Source organism: Aquarana catesbeiana, linkage group LG01 (assembly GCF_042186555.1).
Source record: "Aquarana catesbeiana isolate 2022-GZ linkage group LG01, ASM4218655v1, whole genome shotgun sequence".
Lineage (NCBI taxonomy): Eukaryota > Metazoa > Chordata > Amphibia > Anura > Ranidae > Aquarana > Aquarana catesbeiana.
Window position 1 is genome coordinate 347863886 of NC_133324.1, and position 21354 is coordinate 347885239.

General features: G+C 40.7%; 1 protein-coding gene across 1 annotated transcript in view; it reads left to right on the top strand.

Annotated features, from left to right (window-relative positions):
* The window catches only part of LOC141118318 (uncharacterized), a 711411-nt gene that overhangs the window by 683685 nt on the left and 6372 nt on the right, over positions 1 to 21354 (top strand). Inside the window, exons 8-11 of the mRNA XM_073610910.1 lie at positions 3169 to 3468; positions 6023 to 6340; positions 11759 to 12085; positions 15280 to 15612. Of these exons, the coding sequence (XP_073467011.1) occupies positions 3169 to 3468; positions 6023 to 6340; positions 11759 to 12085; positions 15280 to 15612 (1278 nt within the window). The remainder of the gene's footprint in view (positions 1 to 3168; positions 3469 to 6022; positions 6341 to 11758; positions 12086 to 15279; positions 15613 to 21354) is intronic.

The window sequence follows — 21354 nt, forward strand, 5'->3', positions numbered from 1 at the left end:
TGGTTACCAGATTTTCACTCTCCCATTTTAGTAAATCCCCCCCTCTAATGTGTTTTTATATTTACACATACTTTGCTCAAGAAATCTTTTATTTTTTTTATTTTTAATAAATCTATCTTGGTAACACATTATTAACTTCCTGTTACTCCTAACTAGCCCTCATAAACTCCTTCTTCTACCTTCTGCTCAACTAATTTTTTTTTCTAGCACAGAAGGAAAACATAACCCCAAAGCAATACAGGCATCGTTGCTATTTGGTTATAACACAAGAATACCAATTACACCTTCAATTTAAGGTTAAGTTTAGACTTGCATCTAAACTGTTGCACCTTGAAAATGTGATCCACGTTCTGTTTGCTTTTTTTGAGGTGTTTGACAGGCAGTGAGTAGGCATTATGACACCTCTTAACCACCTGTTTTAAACTCCTAAATGCTGCACCAGAGTGCTGCAACCGTGTGCATTGAAGCAACAGGGGGATAACTTTTGCTGTGAGGGGGAAAACTTTTGCTGCGGGGGGAGGATAACTTTTGCTGTAGGGGCAAAGCAAAACATCACGACTGTGGCATGTGAACACCCCTGTTTGACTGCGGGCACTAAAAATGCATCTCAGCTGTGCACTTAACCACAAGTCTGAACACGTCCTAAATTGCTGTCTAAAGCAAGCTGCAGCAAGTCCTCCTGTCTCTCTTCAAGAGCTAATCTTCACATTTGACTTATTTACAAGTATGTCAGATGCCTGGTTGCTTGCTGCAAGCTGTTTTTCCTGCTGCCAGCCCCTACATTGAAGGTGTACTTATCCTTTTGTCTTCCTCCCTTCCATACCTGAAGGAATGCACCCTCCCAAACCTCCATCCCTCCTGTACTGACCTCCATCTTGAAGCCACTGCCTCCTGCAATATTTACTTATTTGCTTTGGCCAGGCCTGCTTCTATTGACTTCTATGGTGCTGTGGAGGGGGCAGGAGGGGCTGGCTTAGGCTCTTGGCAGATCACTGAGCCAGGTGCTGGTCCAGGCTGCTGGGTGTTTCCTGACCATATGGCCAGGAAGCCTGGACTGGCTTTGTTACATCAGCCAACAGCAGGCTTTAGCCCGCTGTTGGCTGAAACTGGGTTACACGATTGCTGTGATCCATAGGAGAAGCATAGCCAAAAAATCTTTGGCTATACTTCTCCTTTAAATTATGTTTCAAATGCATCCAGTTTAATCTCCAGCATTGCTAGGGCAATGATGATGAAAAAACATTGGCACTGGCAATGGAAAGGCAAAAGTACAAAGACGCATTTGAAAATAGAGAGAGCAGTCTGCAGTAAAACTATATTACAATAGTGGATAATTCAACTCATAACAGCCAACAGAGACAACAATTTCAAGGATCAATTAACAAGGATACATTTAACACATGCATTGTAATATGCTATAACACATGTGTTTAAGTTCACAATACTGTTAAATGGTGCCTTTTCATAGCAATCAGCTGTGTTGCAGCACATTTTTGAACGTGGCTCATTTAAATTTTTTATCCGTGGTTATTAGTCAAAAGTTCTATAAAAGTCAATGGCAATGCATGAAACTGCACTCCCTAACAAGCTGTAAAATTGCATCAAAATATACACACATAGGTGTAAATGGGCCTTAGCCTTGTAACTTAACTAATACTGTCTTTAAGAAATACTATAAAGGATAAGTGCACCTTTTGGAACATGTTATATGTTACACCCATATTTAGGGTGTAACATGTAACATGTTCCAGCAGCTGCAGTCATTCCCCCTCTCCCCTCCTCCCTCCCTCCCCAGTGACAGCGGACAGGCATCTTCTCCAGTCACCCACTGTCACTCTTTGAAACTAACTTGGCCATGTGGGGCGCCACCTGCCCGGTCTCATCATTCATTCACAGTCCTCTGTGAATGGGAAACTACAAGACCTGACAGCCTTAGCAGCTGTCAGCTTGTAGTTCTCAATGAACTACCAGGGTACTGTTGAGCGCTCTGGTAGTTAATTCATTCTTCCCGTCAGTGAGTATTTGCATGCCAGTGCGAGGTACAAGCAAACAGATTCACTGACAGTTCTGCAGGAGTCCTGCATGGTACCAGCAATCTGCAAATCTCTGGTGCTATGCTTTGCAGGCTCCAAAAACAAAAAATAGTAAATGCATATTTTTTTACCTGCAAAAACATGTGCATTTCTTATTTTTTTGTTAAAAGGTGAACGTATCCTTTAAGAGAACTGGAAACTCATTTGAGTGATATTTGCTAGTCTTTGAAACTGGAAGTCTTATAAATGTTGTTAAATATATGAGGATGTAGGAGAAATTTGAAAACCCATATAATAGATCTGAAAGATATTACTGCTTTATCCTGAGCATCTAGTTTGGAATATATGATGTACATCATGTAAATGCGCCGCTTCTTTTTATTCTTTTTAAGCTGCAAATATTAGCAAATGTTTTAATCATTCCGAAATGAGCTCTACTGAGTACATGAGAATCAATGATAAGAAAATCTTCCAATAATATAGATTAACTGCAAATATGTTGTTTGAAATGCTTCATTGCGTCTCTGTAGCTGGTAATGGAAAAGGTACCTTTATGCCCCGTACACACGGTCGGACTTTGTTCGGACATTCCGACAACAAAATCCTAGGATTTTTTCCGACGGATGTTGGCTCAAACTTGTCTTGCATACACACAGTCACACAAAGTTGTCGGAAAATCCGATCATTCTGAACGCAGTGACGTAAAACACGTACGTCGGGACTATAAACGGGGCAGTGGCCAATAGCTTTCATCTCTTTATTTATTCTGAGCATGCGTGGCACTTTGTCCATCGGATTTGTGTACACACGATCGGAAATTCCGACAACGGATTTTGTTGTCGGAAAATTTTATAGCTTGCTCTCAAACTTTGTGTGTCGGAAAATCCGATGGAAAATGTGTGATGGCATCTACACACGGTCGGAATTTCCGACAACAAGGTCCTATCACACATTTTCCGTCGGAAAATCCGACCGTGTGTACGGGGCATTATTCTTTGCAATATGTATTATAAACTTCAGAGGAAATTATTGGTTAAGAGCAACATCAATTTTTTTTCTATTTGCAGTTTTCTTGATTTAGGATTCTTTGCTATTTTTCCCTGTGATCTGATAACATTATTGTTTTAATCCACAGCTGATCCAAGTCCTCCATCCGTTTTCCCCATCTTGCCCTGCTGTAATGCCTTATCCTCTTTAACAAAATTCACCATTGGGTGCTTGTCTACTGGATACATTCCTGCTCCTGTGGATGTTACTTGGAATTCAGGTTCCATAACCACTGGAATAAGAAACTTCCCTGATACACTTAGTAACAACGGAAAGTATATCTCAAGCAGCTTTCTGACCATTTCTGCATCTGATTGGAAAAGTAAGACATATACATGTAATGTGAATCACATGAGCAGTGGACAGAAAGTGGACAAGATTATACCAGGTATGAGCAAAACAATTTCTTTTACTGGTAATTTTACCAATATTTGGGTACTTGTCTTGACAACACAACAAAGAATTTGGTGAGGAGTAAAAAAAAAAAAACATAAGGTTCCGAAGTATAGCAGCAGACTGTTATACTGTTGTAGTATGTTAAATCAGGGTTACAAGCAAAACATTGTATTTTAACTTAGTCAGTAACTGGTTAAAGTTCATGTTTTCTGTGTATGGAGTTTAGATATTCATGTACCTTGTAGAAGCTCAGATGAAAAAAAGATTCCCCCATCTTTCTCAGTAGTGAAATCTGGTAGCACGCCACAGACATTTAAATGCAAAGTTGCTGTTTCTACTCTGTAACTAACTTATCAGCATATGAGACCTTACATAAAAATGTATAAGACTACCAGTATACCGGTCCTAGATCAAATTAATTAGATAAATCATTTATTTTGAAGTAAAGAATAATGCACAATTAAAACAATAACAGGATTTCGCAGGCATTAAAATCTCAAGGGGCTGCAAGCAACTGCTTACTATAATATCCATTGTGGTACGGAAGACTATTTAACATACGTAGGTCTACCCAGAACCCCCTTCTATCTCTTTATTTATAGCTAAATTATCTTACATTTTTCACATGGAATGGGTGGAGGCCTTCCTGCAAAGGGAACTAGGGTTTAAAAATTTCTTCAACATTTGGGAATCTTTCATTCAATCCTTGCCCGTATAAATTTCAAGATTGCAGTACTTTGGAAATCAGTCTTTATTAAAGTTATTAAAGCAAATGATATATATATATATATATATATATATATATATATATATATATATATATATTGTGCACATACACACATTTGAGCATTGTCATTGTAACTTTATTCCAGGAAAGGCTATCAAGATGTATTCAGAAGGTTACTGAGCAAGATGGAATATAAGCCCTACCTAGGCACACCAGGTTTAGTCCTTGATCAGTCCTAGGCAACCCTGAAACATAAAATGCTATTTTAAATTAAATTGCAATCAATTGAAATCACTATAATATAGTTTCCTGAATGTATGAGAAACACTAATAGGGGATTCTGCGTTTAGGAAATCAAAGAGTCCTTGATTTTAGGTTCTAGTTTTGTTTTTAATAGAGACCGATATATACTATACATGATATACAGATCAATTGAGACTTACATTTGTATTACAATTATAAAAACAACATAAAAATCTGATTTAGAAAGTTGCTTTTCTCAAATAAATGGTGAGCATTGTACCACTTATTAAAACTTAAAATAGTTATGGAAACCACCCAACAGCATGTAATTGGAGTAAACAAATCATCAATCAGTACAGGTTAACTGAGGGGTTTAACTGATGGCCCTAACTCTTGATGTTGCTTGCCTGGAACAAAGTGGAAATCCAGACTTAACCTAACTAGTGGTAAAAATGTCCCCTTTCCCCTCCTAACACCTATGCTGACTAACTTGTAAAAAAGATATATATACAAGGGGTCTTCAAAAAGTTTCTACACTTTTATATATATAACGTAAGTTAAAGTGATTGTAAACCTTTGTGTTTTTTATTTTTAAAGTAACAAACATGTCATACTTACCTCCACTGAGTAGCTCGTTTTACACAGAGTGGCCCCGATCCTGCTCTTCTGGGGTCCCTCGGCAGCTCTTGCGGCTCCTCCTCGCATCAGATAACTCCCTAGGAGAAGCGCTCTCCTGGGGGGTTACCTTGTGCACGCGCTCCCGAGTCCAGCATTTGCATCCATAGACACGAATGCTGGACTCGGCCCCGCCCCCCCGGTGCCGGCATCATTGGATTTGATTGATAGCAGCGGGAGCCAATGGCTGCTCTGCTATCAATCTATCCAATCAAGAGCCTGGACCCCGTGTAGAGAGGGAGAGTGCTTCTCCGTTGAGGGAAATACGGGGCTCAGGTAAGTAAAACGGGGGGGCTGGGGGCCGGTGACTGCAAGAAGTTTTTTCACCTTAATGCATAGGATGCATTAAGGTGAAAAAACACAAGGGTTTACAACCCCTTTAACTATAATATTAACTATAACTTAAAAAAAACGTGCTGGAACCTTTTGAAGAACTCTCGTACTCATCTATTTTCAGCCTACTGCAGTCATGCAATCCTCTGTGTCAGCCGTGGCTGCAGGGGAGAGCGCTTGACAATGGCTGGAAAGCCTGGGGGCAGAAATGTCACCCATAGGCTTCCGTGTCCCAGACATTGTTGGTGCTCCCTCCTCTCCCCCGTAGCTGCTGCTTGCTGACATGGAGGAGCAGAATCACATGACCCCCCGAGCAGCCTGAAAATAAGTAAGTATATACATCTTTATTATATAGGTTAGTCAGCATAGGTGTTAGGAGGTGAGAGGGGACATCTTTTAGACTACTTAGGTTTAGGCTGGAATTCTGCTTTACTTATTTGTGATTGACTCAATTTAATCGTGCAACTTTAATAAAGCCTTATTAATAAAAGGTATCTTCCTATATTAGTGGTGGTGAGGACTTCAGTGAGCCTCTTTCTACTCTTTTCTATGTTACTGTATCCTTTAGGTACGCCTCCACATATACCTTCACTAAATGTCGACATCCTACAAAAAACCTGCTCTGGAAACACAAATGACCAAGTGGAGCTTAATTGCCAGGGATCTAACCTAACCTCTAAGGATGTCAAGATAAAATGGTTCATCAATGAGAAGGAGAGACTTCTTCCTCAAGAACTAATTATCGTGGATCATTTTCCGTTTTATGGTTATCTTAGCAGAGTGACCATCTCTCGGGCAGAGTGGAATAATGGCATTCGTGTTAAATGCCAGGTGACAGATACAGCAACAAGCAAATCTAATGAGGCTACAGCCAGGAAATGCTCAGGTATGGAATCTGCTGTTTTGTTTACATTTGTATAAGCAATATACCTTAAACCCCACCAGTAGACAGTGATTATCAATCCTGCCAGGTTTGGTTGTGCCCCTGCTAGGAGAATCTTCCCAATGATTGATGTGTCTATGAAACATGACATGACTGTGGTTTTCTCCCAATGGGGCACAAGTCCATCTAGTTCAATCAATAAAAAGGGGAAAAAAGAAAAATATATATATAATGGTATATACACAATCCTTTACCCACAGTTGATCCAGATGAAGGCAAAAATAATAAACCCAGCTAAGCATCATCCAAGTTGCTTCAAATTCTTACCCTCCTCTTCTCTATCTATAACTTTTGAAACTTTTTGGCTTTATGCTCCCTGTTTTAGCAATGATTCATTAGAACAAGATAGATTCTCTGGTCAGCACAAAAGCAAATCCTTTTTTTCTAATCATGTAATCTTTATTTAGAAAATGTTCTCTTTTACAAACACTAACATTCATCACATTCATTTTATAGACTTACTTATATGTTCATAAAACACTACTTTTTATATAAGTATATATCTTTACATTACATTTTCTCCATATAAAATTCCTTATCATCTATCATTTTATACCTTTATTGTCTTTTATCCTCCAGTTGCCATTTCTTACAAAAAGCTTGAAGAGAGTTTATTTCTCTTCAATAATTCCATCTCTTATCTTCCCACACATTCCTCCATTTTACTCATTTCTTTTTATTATTCCCATGTATCTCTTTCTCTTAATAGTTATTTTTCTTGTTTAACCAAGGTTCCCATGTTTTCTTAATTACCTCAACATTTCCTCTTATAACATATACAGATCTTTCTTTTCTAATTATATCATCTACCTCTTTTATCCATTCTATATGAGTTGATTGGGTTACTGCTAACCATTTCCTCGCTATTAATTTCCACGCTAGAAACAAACACCTAATTACTGCCATTTGCCTTCTATTTTCTATACCCTCTTCCCCTATTTACCCCAAAATACATACTGCAGGATTTAACTCAAGAGCAATTCCAAAGATCAGTTTTATAGTGTCAGCAACCTCCCCCCAATATCTATGCAATTTTGGGCACCTCCACATCATATGAATAAGATCTCCATTTAAACCACCACATCGTGGGCATTTAGCATCAGGCCTCTGCCCAAGCAAGAATAACTTTCGGGGGGGTATACTATGTTCTGTGAAGTCGCAACAAATGCAAAGTTCTTTGTTATGGGCATAAGGATACCACTGGTCCAGCATCTAATATATATCTCTACTGCTTCTCTATTACATCACCCAGATCCTCCACCCATCAATGCCTACAGGGAGGTTCTTCTTTCCCATTTATCGCCACTTCACATATATTTCCATAAATTCCCGATATCAGCCTTCTAGACAGACTTGCATCAGTCACTTTATGGAGAGCAGCAATCCCACTCCATTACAGTGGTTTTTCTTTCAATTGTTATCCAGTGCATGTCTAATTTGTAATTATTTATAGAAAGATTTGCAATTGTGCTGCCAAAAAGTAACTCCAGGGGTGTGGCACTGCCAAACCCCTTTTGTCCTTCGGCAGCTGCAACACCCGTAATCCTAGGCTGTTTTTGCTGCCATATTAGCTCCCTAAAAATTACATCTATCATTTGAAACCATTGTTTCAGGATCCAAAGTGACGAATTATGTAAAATATATAGGAGTTGTGGCATCCAGATCATCTTTATCAAATGACATCTTCCTGCCAGTGACAAAGGTAGCCGGCACTACATCCCTCCTTTACATTTAAAACTATCTATTAACGGAGCTAGATTATTACTAATTATTACCAAAATACATCCCTGGGAATTACAGACCAGTTAGCTTAACATCAATAGTATGCAAGCTCTTGGAGGGGATGATAAGGGACTATATACATGGTTTTAGTAATGATAACGGTATCATTAGCAGTAATCAGCATGGATTCATGAAGAATCATTCTTGCCAAACCAATCTATTAACCTTCTATGAGGAGGTGAGTTGCCATCTAGATAAAGGAAGGCCCGTAGACGTGGTATATCTGGATTTTGCAAAAACATTTGACACAGTTCACCATAAACGTTTACTGTACAAAATAAGGTCCGTTGGCATAGACCATAGGGTGAGTATATGGATTGAAAACTGGCTACAAGGGTGATTCAGAGGGTGGTTATAAATGGGGAGTACTTGGAATGGTCAGGGGTGGGTAGTGGGGTCCCCCAGGGTTCTGTGCTGGGACCAATCCTATTTATTTTGTTCATAAACGACCTGGAGGATGGAGTAAAGAGTTCAATCCCTGTTTTTGCGGATGATACTAAGCGAAGCAGGGCAATGACTTTTCCGCAGGATGTGTAAACCTTGCAAAAAGATCCGAACAAATTAATGGGGTGGGCAACTACATGGCAAATATTGTTTAATGTAGAAAAATTTTAAATAATTCATTTGGGTGGCAAAAATATGAATGCAATCTACTCACTGGGGGGAGAACCTCTGGGGGACTCTCAGATGGAAGCTGCTGCTAACAAAGCAAACAGAATATTGGCATGCATTAAAAAGGGGATCAACTCCAGAGATAAAGCGATAATTCTCCCGCTCTACAAGACTCTGGTCCAGCTGCACCTGGAGTATGCTGTCCAGTTCTGGGCACCAGTCCTCAGGAAGGATGTGCTGGAAATGGAGCGAGTAAAAAAGAAGGGCAACAAAGCTAATAAAGGGTTTGGAGGATGTTAGTTATGAGAAAAGGTTACGAGCACTGAACTTATTCTCTCTGGAGAAGAGACGACTGAGAGGGGATATGATTTCAATTTACAAATACCGTACTGATGACCCCACAATAGGGAGAAAACTTTTTCGCGGTAGGGAGTTTAACAAGACACATGGCCACTCATTAAAATTAGAAGAAAAAAGGTTTAACCTTAAACTACGTAGAGGGTTCTTTACTGTAAGAGTGGCAAGGATGTGGAATTCCCTTCCACAGGCAGTGTTATCAGCTGGGAGCACCGATAGTTTCAAAAAACTATTAGATAAGCACCTGAATGACCACAACATACAGGGATATACAATGTAATACTGACATATAATCGCACACATAGGTTGGACTTGATGGACTTGTGTCTTATTTCAACCTCACCTACTATGTAACAAATGTAACTAACATACTGGTTGGGATTTATGGTTATACAGGCATACCCCACGTTTATTTACTAAAGCTGGAAAGTGCAAAATCAGGCTCACTTCTGCATCGCAACCAATGAGCTTCCAGGTTTTATTACCAAAGCTTAATTGAACAAGCTGGGGTTAGAAGCTCATTGGTTTCTATACAGAAGTGAGCCTGATTTTTCACTTTCCAGCTTTAGTAAATAAATTCCATTGTTTACTTAAAAGTGGGGTATGCCTGTATATACTGCCAGGTATTTCATTTTTATTAACTATTTCCATCTGTGGAACCTTGACAGGCAAGGTAGCCTCCATAGGATCTACTGGTAGGAGCATTGATTTTTTTCGAAGTTTAAATTCAAGCCAGAAAACCATCCAAAGTCTTCTATCACATCCATCGCTCCACTTAGAGAGGATTGAGTCAAAATCATTTGACATAGAGAGAAAAGATTTGACATTATAGAGACAATAGATACGATCAAAAATATGTATAATACCGTTCGACATGAAGATTCGACAAAGCAGCTAAAAACATACGATCGGCACGAGCGGACATTGACAGTCAAATTCTCCACCCATAGGCTATAGAAGAGTTCTAATGTTGTTTGACTATTAATAATATTTAATAACTATAATTATTACTAGTCAAACAACATTAGAATTCTACTATAGCTTGTGGGCGGAGCATTCGACCGGAAATGTACGATCACGGCGTCGTACAGTTTAGCTGCTTCGTCAAGTCTTCATAGAACATCCGACAGACACCATAAGCCTTCAATTGACAGATTTGACCTTAATTAATTTGGATTTTCGTACACATGCATTTTTAAATGAAACAAAATAAATAAAAACTAATTTCGGGGGTAACTAAATAAATGTATTTTTCAGACGAAATTGAAATTCTGAAACAAAATATTTCAGTGTGCACATGTCTAATATTTATACTGGTTGCCTTGCTCAGTAAAAATACTGATTGATCGGGCTGCACACATGTTTTGTATTATCTTCTTTAACACAAAAGCATATCCTCAGTTTAGTTTAATCAGCAATATAACCAGCATAACTAGTCCTTTCTATCGTACCAAGCATCAAGATAAAATTAGATGGTTGTGGTGATTAGATGTAACAGGATATCATTACAGCACAAAACACATACCACCATCACCCCTATTTAAATGCCAGAAAACAAAATGTGCACGCTTAGGTATGTACAGTCTATGTCATTAGGGTGTGCACCCCAAAGCTCAAACACAGAGGAACAGAGGCAGTGGCAAGGGATGTACACATGTCACAGGAGCAATGCTATGCTTCACAGCCATGGCAAAAATTACAGCGTGCAAAGCATGTGTGAACGAGTCCTAAATTATTTTTCAATCCTTTTTTTTATTTTATTTTTTACATTTTTATTGATTTTTTTTTGTACATTTTTTAAATGCCCTTTTGGTGGCTTTGGTGATATATCAGGGTTCTAAACAGACCCCTGATGTCTTACATTTAATACTGAGAAGGGGACTGAGGACAGGATGGAGGCACAGATGCTAGAATGGATCTCCATGCAGCGCAGCCAGAGGGAGAAAGAGGAGGAGAAGCCAGAAGTGCAACAGGGGGAGGAATAAGAGGATCATCATCTGCAATAAGGCATTATAGTCAGTCCTCCTGCTTGCCAGGTGCCCAGGCCCTCCTTTTGAACTAATAGGACACGGGCCTGGTACAAGAGGGCAGGCTATACTGCCTTATTATTGGCCCTGGAGCATGGAGTAATTAGGGTGTGCTAAGGCACTTCTGGCATACCCCTTGCGTATGCCTATGTGTGCACATATATATAAGAGAATAAATAATTTTTCTAAACTAAATATTGTTTCTAACCCTGAAACAGTATTTTCCATGTATGTTTCCTGGTTCAACAAAAGTCATGTTCTTTAACATCTAATCAGTAGGGCATTTACTTACAGGCCTGCCTTGTAAAACATTACATTGCCCAGGAGCCCCATCTACATTTCCTAGGGTTAGAAACTTGTAAGTGGTAATGATATTTATAAAAAAAAGTCTTGTTCCTGGTTGGATATTTTGTGATATGTGTTTTATATGAACTTTAAAGACAATGCTAGCTGCAAATTCGGGCATGATAATCAGGAGCTCATCAGTTCCTCGTTTCCCTTTTATATTTTTCTCTGTTAAGTTTTCCAGAAATATTGTTCTATAGACAGGGTTCACTGTTGTTGTTGTTGTTTTAATCAACAGATATCTCCAACTGTTTGGGAATCGAAGTGATAATGGTGCCTCCCACTATTGAGGACCTCTATATCCAAAAATACGCCCCTATAGCTTGCACGGCATACAACCTAAAACAGCCAACCGGTTCTGCTTTTCTTTTTTCCTACACTGGAGCTCCAGTCAAAGTGATTAGTCAAACTGAGGACCCTCAGCTCAATCTAAATGGCACTTACAGTGTGACCAGTATCCTCACTGTGACCCCTGAGACCTGGCAATCGAATACAGAATTTACTTGCATTTTCAGTTTCCCAGGGCTTATTGCCCCAATCATTAGAACAATCTCCAAGAAGACAGGTAAGTGTGCAAGATGCATGAAATCTAAGATATAGATCTAAAATCATGTGCATTTGGTTTTAAATGAGGAAACCAAACATTTGTTTAAGGAAACATTTGGTGGCGGTTCACACCAGCGCGGCGTCAAAGTCGCACGACTTTAAAGCCGACATCACTGCGTGACTTCATCGTGGCTTGCATACGACTTCTAAGTCGGAGCGACTTGAGTCCATTGGTTCTATTGCCGTTAATTCCATTGCCATTGCCGTCGCGACAGTGTGAACCATCCCTAAATCCGTATTAAACTTGAAAGCAAATATTTATTATATTGCAGCTTACTAATTCTTAGATGTGATGGCAACATTAGCTTTCTTTAATAGGCTTTTTTTTCTTTCATTTTTAACTAGTAATCCTGACCATAAGTCAGTTGTTTTTCAACAGAGCAAGCTGTCCTTTAAAAGTAGCAGTTAGAAACTAAACATATAACACTAACAGGGGTGCTTACAATGATCATCTTTATGTAAAATCATCATTTATGTAAAATCTTTATCCTAAAAAGAACAAAACTGTTTGCTGGAACTGCTTACAACGTGTTATTTGGAGTTTGGCTTCAATTTGCAAGTGTATCTAAATCTCAGCCCCCCCCAGACTGGCAATGCTGCTGTCCAAAGGTGCCTCTGTTGCTCCTTCATCCAGAGTGTAGGCGCTTTAATACAGGGAGTGTGTTACTGGCCAGATCGCCAGGTGAAGACATAGAGAAAAATACCTAAAAAAAAGAAAACCACTGCAGCCATCACATCTAATGATTGCTAAGCAACAATATATTACATTTTTGGTTTTGGGTTTAATGATGAAATGAGTCATAGGGAGTGTTGGGTGCTGGGCTGTATATACTTCTGCCTCTGCCCTGTGTACATTACACACATCTGACCCGTCGCCACGGGGTTGATTTACTAACACTGGAAAGTGCAAAATCTTGTGCAGCTGTGCATGCTAGCCAATCAGCTTCTAACTTCAGCTTGTTCAATTAAGCTTTGACAAAAAAAACTGGAAGCCGATTGGTTTCTCTGCAGAGTTGCACCAGATTTTGCACTCTTCAGTTTTAGTAAATCAACCCCTGATTTGGAGCAATGTCCCTCTGTCCCACTTTCCCCCTTATTTGTCCCTCATTTTGGTCTGATCTATATAGTTGTATATAAAATGCACTTTTTATTTTTCAAAAAGTGTTTCCCAGTGCTAAACCTTTCATCTGATTTCTAAATTGCTGCATTTGTACATTTTAAAAACCAATATGAAGGAATAGTAGTGGTAAAAAAAAAGCACTTGGGGGTTTGATTAACTTTTTTGGGTTAATTCTCCTTTAAGGGGGTGTGGCAGGGGGCGTGTCCTATGCCTACATACATTTGATAGTAGGTGTCCCTCATTCCCATCTCAAAAATGTTAGGAGGTATGCATACACCTGGCCTCTGCACTATGCACATTACATACTCCTGACCCCCACTCTGTGATACCCACTCCTGATCTGTATGTGGACTCAAGTTTTAAGCTTCTCTCACCTGCAGCGCAATTTTGCCACACCCACAATTCACTACAGCGCACCGTGTGCACTGCCTCAGGGTGCCCACAGGTGCCTCCAACTCTTATAATATGAGAGAGATGACCTCCCCCCTTCCCCCCAAGGAAAAAAATGATCTACACCCCCAATGCCAACACTAGAGGCCATAATATCAAATGAGATATCTATTTAGATTTGTAAACCCCTAAATGTACCCAACCCTTCTTGAAATATATTGTTGCTACTGTAATTCATTTTCCATTTGAAGACATATTAGTTGTTCTCTTGAGTTCACTGTGAAAGAAAGACATTATGTATTACATTTCCATGCATATTGTATATCAGGAACCTACTCTCCTTGCTGTGTCCACCTGCTGTATTTGCTGCTGTTCCTTCTGTTCTTCCTTTCCTGCAGACCTGTCTGGCTTTCTTTGCTACAGACTCTTTTCTATGTCCTAGTGCAAGAACACTCTGTCCTATTTATCTGTTCAGGTGACCTGTGCACATGCAAGAATGTGGATAAGGGCACACTTCCTGATTGCTTTATACTCCTTCACTAGCATCCATAGTATAGGTGCCCATTGTTTTTTTGTTTTTGTTTTTTTTAATCAAATTATCTTTATTATTGCTTTTTCATACAAAAAAAACAAAAAAAAAAACAAGGTGCCCATTTTAGCGTCAAGTGTGCTGTCACTAGGGTGTGCATCTGTATGATCCACATTTCATGTAGTGTTTTCTCATAGTTAGAGCTGGCTTCCGTTAAACAGACAACGGTACATACGTACCAAAGTACGGACAGTTCCTGTAGAACCAGAGGAGTTTCAGTATGTGCATATCCAACTTAACAATACCCTCTCCCCCATATTAACAAAGCCTCTCTCTAAAGGTACCCCTGTTGCTCTTTCATTCAGAGTGTAGACACTCTAATACAGTAAGTGTGTCCAGATCACCAGGTGAAAACAGAGACAAAAAAAGCCTTAAAAGAAGAAAACTAATACAGTCACCACATCTAATGATTATTAAAGCATTAGTAAACTGTTCTTTTTTTTTTTTTGGTTTGATTTTTAAAGTGTAAGTAAACCCCCCTATCGTTTTCAGCCAAGGAAGCTGCCATCTTTGCTTCTGTTTAATCTACAACTGCCATGATGCTGCACATGTGATAAGTTATGACACCAGCCATTAGATGGTTTGACAGTTTGGTTGAGAGCACAACCAATGGCAGTGTTACATTTCCGGCACGTGCCGGAAATAAAAATGTTTTATGGATTGGTTTACTTCCGCTTTAATCCTGCAAGGCAATAGTATAATGTGCTAGTATGCATCGCAATAGTATAATGTGCTAGTATGCATCGTATGCATTCTAAGGTAAGTTTCACATAATGTGCTAGTATGCATCGCATACTAGCACATTATGTGAAACTCACCTTAGAATGAATCCCTTCAGCGGCACGCTGTCACCGCTGAAGGCGCTTCCATCTTCACCCAGTCTTCCTTCCGGGTTAGCAGACTTCGGGCTGTGTGAGTGGCCAGAGCTGCGATGACGTCACTCCCATCACTTATGCTATTTATATCTCCATTTAAATCATTTATCTATTGTACCATATTCTTATTTTCAATTAAATAAAAAGTAATAAAAAAATCATTTCTTTTTTAAACACAGAGACAAAACTGATAAGACCAAGCATTGCTGTATTCTCACCAACTCCAGAGGATATAGCCAAGGACGAGCTCTGTATAATAACATGCGTTGCCTATGGCTTTTACCCTGAAAGCATCTACATGGGCTGGGTAGATGAAGAAAATGTGGAGATCTCCAAGGATCAACATGTTAACAGCGAACCAAAACGTAACAATAGAAATCAGAGTTATTCTGCAACTAGTTTACTGAGTATTCCCTGCAGTGAATGGAATGAAGGCAAACATTATGGATGCGTAGTGGGCCATGAAGCCATCCCGCAGACACTTAGCATGAAAAATATTGACAAACAATCTGGTAATCCATCAACTGTCAATGTGTCTGTCGTCTTGTCTGATACCAACTTGGTTTGTCATTAAGAGTGTCCCATGCATAGTCCTTTGCTTTTTCTCTTTCTCTACTTCAGTAAAGGAATGTCCATAATTCACTCCCTCCAAAAACGTTTCCTTTTTTATATATATATAACAGGTTAGAAAATATGTCTTTGTGCTCCTCTGTCTGCAATATCTGTGTTCTACGTTCAATCTTCCCAAAAAAAAACAGGGTCTTCTAGAATGTACTTGTGATTTTGCTGTGACATGAACTTATTCTGCAATAAATATTATAAAGATAAATCTGTCAGAAAGAGGTCTGCTGCCACTACAGCTTTGCTTAATGGTTCGCTTTCAAATCACTTTAATAATAATTAGGGTATGCTTTTGGCATTTTTTTATATGTATGTATCAACATAAACTAACACAATAAGTAGTGTATGTAGGGTTGCCACCCGTCCAGGATTCACCAGGATAGTCCAGGTTTGGAATCGTGTGTTCCGTTTCAAACCTCCTGAAACCCGGACACATTGTTGAGAATGGGCTGCAGTTCCCAAAAAAACTGTGTACCACAACCGCCAAGTACATAGGTATGCACACAGGCCCCACCCCCATACATGGACAGGAGAGGAGAGATGGCTTGATATCCTCTTGCTTCTTCTGCCCTTATCCCTCTGTCTGCCCGCCTACACTCCAATCCCTGGCATTCAATGCTCGGGAAAGGGATGCGTGGGCTGGAAATTTGAAGCCCGGCAGCCGGCAGATACATCGTGGATGAAAGGTGTCAATGCTTGAGCCTCCGTCCTCGGGTGAGTGCGCTCACTATCCAATATCTGAAGTCTCCCCCCTTCCTTCCTTCTCTCTCCTGCCTCTGAGTGAGTGTGTACACTAAGATAAGAGGGACTCAGATATAAGGGGCGCCCGGGGGGCTCTGATGTAACCCCTTTGGGAACCCTGATTTAGGGGAAATGCTGGAAACTCTGAAGTAAGTGGTAGCTTTGGTGAGCAGAAACCCCCTTACATCAGAGTTCCCCTTTACACCACAGCGTTCCCCCCTTAAAATAAATTGCCATGAGCCGCTAAAGTGTTCGGGTTTGGATTGAAGAAAAGGTGGCAATCCTAAGTGTATGTCAATCCTAAACAAATAATTATCAACCAGCTTTTTGCAACAGAGTGAAATGACAACTGATATATAATCTGATTAGGTCCTGTGAGTACTGTGCGTTTAGTTTGTGTGCGTCCAATCCCAGCATCATAGTGCTCAGTCTATGACAGTACTGAGTAGTATTCACATTTAGGGCCCTATTCTATCTGCATAGCTCCCAACTGTCCCTGATTTTGAGGGACTGTCCCTGATTTGGAACAAAGTCCCTCTGCCCCCCTTCCTTCTCATTTATCCCTCATTTTGGTCTGATTTATATAGTGGGTTATAAAATGCACTTAATATCTTCAAAAACGTGTTTCCTAGTGCTAATCCAATTTCTAAATTGCTGCATTTGAAAATTTCAAAAGCCAATATAAAGAAATAGTAGTGGTAAAAAAAAGCACTTGTGGGTTTAACTATTTTTTTTTTAAATAATTCTCCCTTAAGGTGGGGTGTGGCAGGGGGTGTGTCCTATACCTACATACTTTTGCTAATAGGTGACCCTTGTTCCCATCTCCAAAAGTTGGGAGGTATGTATCAGGGACATATGCATATGCCCGTGAACACAGTTACATGTGGCCTTCTTATGCACCACTGCCCTTAGCACTCTTATTCAGTATACCAGTGGGAAATCTGTGTAGCATGCATGATCCAGAATGAGATTTAACCAGAAGAGTGGTTATGACAATTAGTATACAAAAAGACATCAATATGAGGAGCCATGAGTTAATATAGTGAGTTCACACATTTTCATCTCTTTACAGTTTAGGCTGGGTTCACACTGTGTGCGGCGAGGGGCACAGCAGGGGGTCTGGTGCATCCCCATTCATTGTTTCAGGTTCAAATTAGGTCCGAATTTTTGTCCTGAATTCCTGCCTGAAAGGGAGCCAAAGACACACATGATCCTTCTGCTGTGCGCTCTGCCACCGCCCCTGAAATGTGTGAACCGGTTCCATTGAGAGACAGTCACATTCTTCTATCATGTGAATAGGATGACGAGAAACCTGCATCCAATGCTCATAAGTGTGAACCAAGCCTAAAGGCCTGGATCACACCTATGCATTTTTTAGTGCATTTTGCAGAAACGCACTACAGTCCACAAGCTGAAGTTAGAAGCTTATTGGTTACTATACACAGCTGCACCAGATTTTGTGTGCCCCAGTTTTAGTAATCTCCCCCATTGATACAACAGGAAGTAAGGGTAAATCCATCCAAAATAGGGAAATTCCCCTCTTATACGATTGTCACCAGAACAAATTTACCCATTGGAAAATTTCCCCCATCATCTGGTCCAGTTACAGCTATAAAATTGGGGATTTTCCCAACGCTTTCTGTCCAGGTAACAATGATATCCAGGACAAATAGTGAGAGTGAATCTCCCTAGGGGAGTCACAGACAGTAATAATAATTCTAATGCTTTCTCCTCCTATCCAAAACTAAAAAAATGGTTTGTCTCAAAATACACTTATAATAATATTTTAGTAGAGAGTGTGCCAGGTGTGCCTGAGCACACACTAATCACCTTATGAGGCGCAGATTCCCCCTGTTTAGACTCATGATATTTCACCAAAGCCCCCTAATGGGGCTCTTAAAAATATTGTAAAAAATTAATAAAAAAAATAAAGCTGTAAAAAATAATAACAAAAAAAAATAATAATAAAAAAAAAATACAGACACCGTCCACTGCCCTACTGACATCAATCTCTGCCCTACTGACACGTCCATTGCTCTACTGACACTGTCAGTATATATATATATATATATATATATATATATATATATATATATATATATATATATATATACATACACATGCACACACACATATGTGTATGAGCTTTTGGGTGCACACAATAGGCTGCGCACACCTATGACAGAGAACCTTATTTCATCACACTCCCGTGTATGCTGCTCCTGCTGGTTTGGATAGACACTTTATTCACTTTATACACTTTATTCATAGCCTAGTGTTGATTAATACAGTCATTTAACAACCTTTCACAACCAGGTGGTACCTTCCAAATTAATTGTAATTCTGTACAGACGGCCTTGTGATTCACACACCTCTCGCACACTGCACAACTAGGCAGGGGACACAATTATTTCCTGGTTGAACTTTCTTAAAGGGTAAATGCACTTTCACAGAAAGTCCCTTTTGTCCCCTCCCTTATTGCTTTTTAATCTAGCCCTCCTTCCACTAAGAAGCATTCCCATCATGAATTTGTGCTTGCAGCCATTGGGTTTGTTTACATCCCATGCTGCTTTTCTGTGCAATGGAACAGTTTCCCATGGGGTCCCATGGATACATCTTTCTATTCTAGGGCAGTCCGCTCATGGAAGATCTGCCGCAGGATATAAACAAATCCCAGAGGCTGCGGGTATGATTGCATGTATGTTTGCAGCTTGGGAGGGGGGAGTGCTAAGTTGCACAGTGGCAGGGGAAAATCGAGGTTAAAAAGTATAATGCCACATGAAAGTACGCTTATCCATTAACCTGTCGTTAAATTATAAAAGTTGAAACTCTATTGTAAAGTTATAATACCATAAAGGCCTTGGTTGCAGCCACTTTTCTCTCGCAGAGCAATAAATGATGCCTGCTGTTTCTCCCCTCATTGAATGCTACATCATTATTGTGTCCTTTCAGAGCTGCAGAAACACATTGATGAGGTAGCAGGTGAAAGAGGAATCAGGGCAGGCACCAGGAAACACAGGCATCTGGCACCCTCAAGTGTTTGATGCTGAACATTCGAGTGGTGCTTTTCTCCATGCACAATTTTCACCTCTGCATCTGCCCTTTCCTCATCCACAGTTGTCACCTCTGCATCATCTTTCTCCATCAACAGCTATCACCACTGCATCTCCCCTCCATCCAGAGTTGTTACCTCTCCGCAGCTATCACCTCTGCATCATCTCTCTCCATCCACAGTTGTCACCACTGCACCCCCTTCTTCCCTCCACAGTTGTCACCTCTGCATCTTTTTCCTCCATCCACAACTTTGGCCTCTGCATCAACCTCCTTCATCCTCAGCTCTCATTTCTGCACCCTCCTCCCTACATCCACAGTTGTCACCTCTGCAGCCTCTTCATCTCCATCCACAGTTTTCACCTCTGCATCTACCTTCATCTCCATCCACAGTTGTCACCTCTGCACCCCCTTAATCTCCATTCACAGTTGTCACCTCTGCAACCACTTCATCTCCATCCACAGTTGTTACCTCTGCAACTACTTCATCTCCATCCACAGTTTTCACCTCTGCATCCACCTTAATTTCCATCCACAGTTGTCACCTCTGCACCCCCTTCATCTCCATCCACAGTTTACACCTCTACATCCACCTTCATCTTCATCCACAGTTGTCACTTCTGTACCCCTTTAATCTCCATCCTCAGTTATCACCTCTGCCCCACCTTCATTTCCATGCACAGTTGTTACCTCTGCACCCCCTTCATCTCCATCCACAGTTTTCACATCTGCATCCCCCTTCATCTCCATCCACAGTTGTCACCTCTGCACCCCCTTCATCTCCATCCACAGTTGTCACCTCTGCACCCCCTTCATCTCCATCCACAGTTGTCACCTCTGCACCCCCTTCATCTCCGTCCACAGTTATCACCTCTGCACCCCCTTCATCTCCATCCACAGTTTACACCTCTACATCCCCCTTCATCCTTATCCACAGTTGTCACTTCTGTACCCCTTTAATCTCCATCCTCAGTTATCACCTCTGCCCCACCTTCATCTCCATGCACAGTTGTTACCTCTGCACCCCCTTCATCTCCATCCACAGTTTTTACATCTGCATCCCCCTTCATCTCCATCCACAGTTGTCACCTCTGCACCCCTTCATCTCCATCCACAGTTGTCACCTCTGCACCCCCTTCATCTCCATCCACAGTTATCAACTCTGCACCCCCTTCATCTCCATCCACAGTTTTCACCTCTACATCCCCCTTCATCTTCATCCACAGTTGTCATTTCTGTACCCCTTTAATCTCCATCCTCAGTTATCACCTCTGCCCCACCTTCATCTCCATGCACAGTTGTTACCTCTGCAGACCCTTCATCTTCATCCACAGTTTTCACCTCTGCATCCACCTTCATCTCCATCCACAGTTGTCACCTCTGCACCCCCTTCATCTCCATCCACAGTTGTCACCTCTGCACACCCTTCATCTCCAAACACAGTTGTTACCTCTGCACCCCCTTCATCTCCATCCACAGTTTTCACATCTGCATCCCCCTTCATCTCCATCCACAGTTGTCACCTCTGCACCCCCTTCATCTCCATCCACAGTTGTTACCTCTGCACCCCCTTCATCTCCATCCACAGTTGTTACCTCTGCACCCCCTTCATCTCCATCCACAGTTTTCACCTCTGCATCCCCCTTCCTCCATTAGCAGCTGTCACCTCTGCATCTACCCTCCATCCACAGTTGTTACCTCTGCATCCCCCTTCTATCTACAGCTGTCACCTCTGCATCATTTTCGTCTATCCATAGCTGTGGCGCCTACACATCCTCTATCCATAGATGTCATTTGTCACCTCTGCATAACCCATCCACAGTTGTCACCTCTGCACCCAC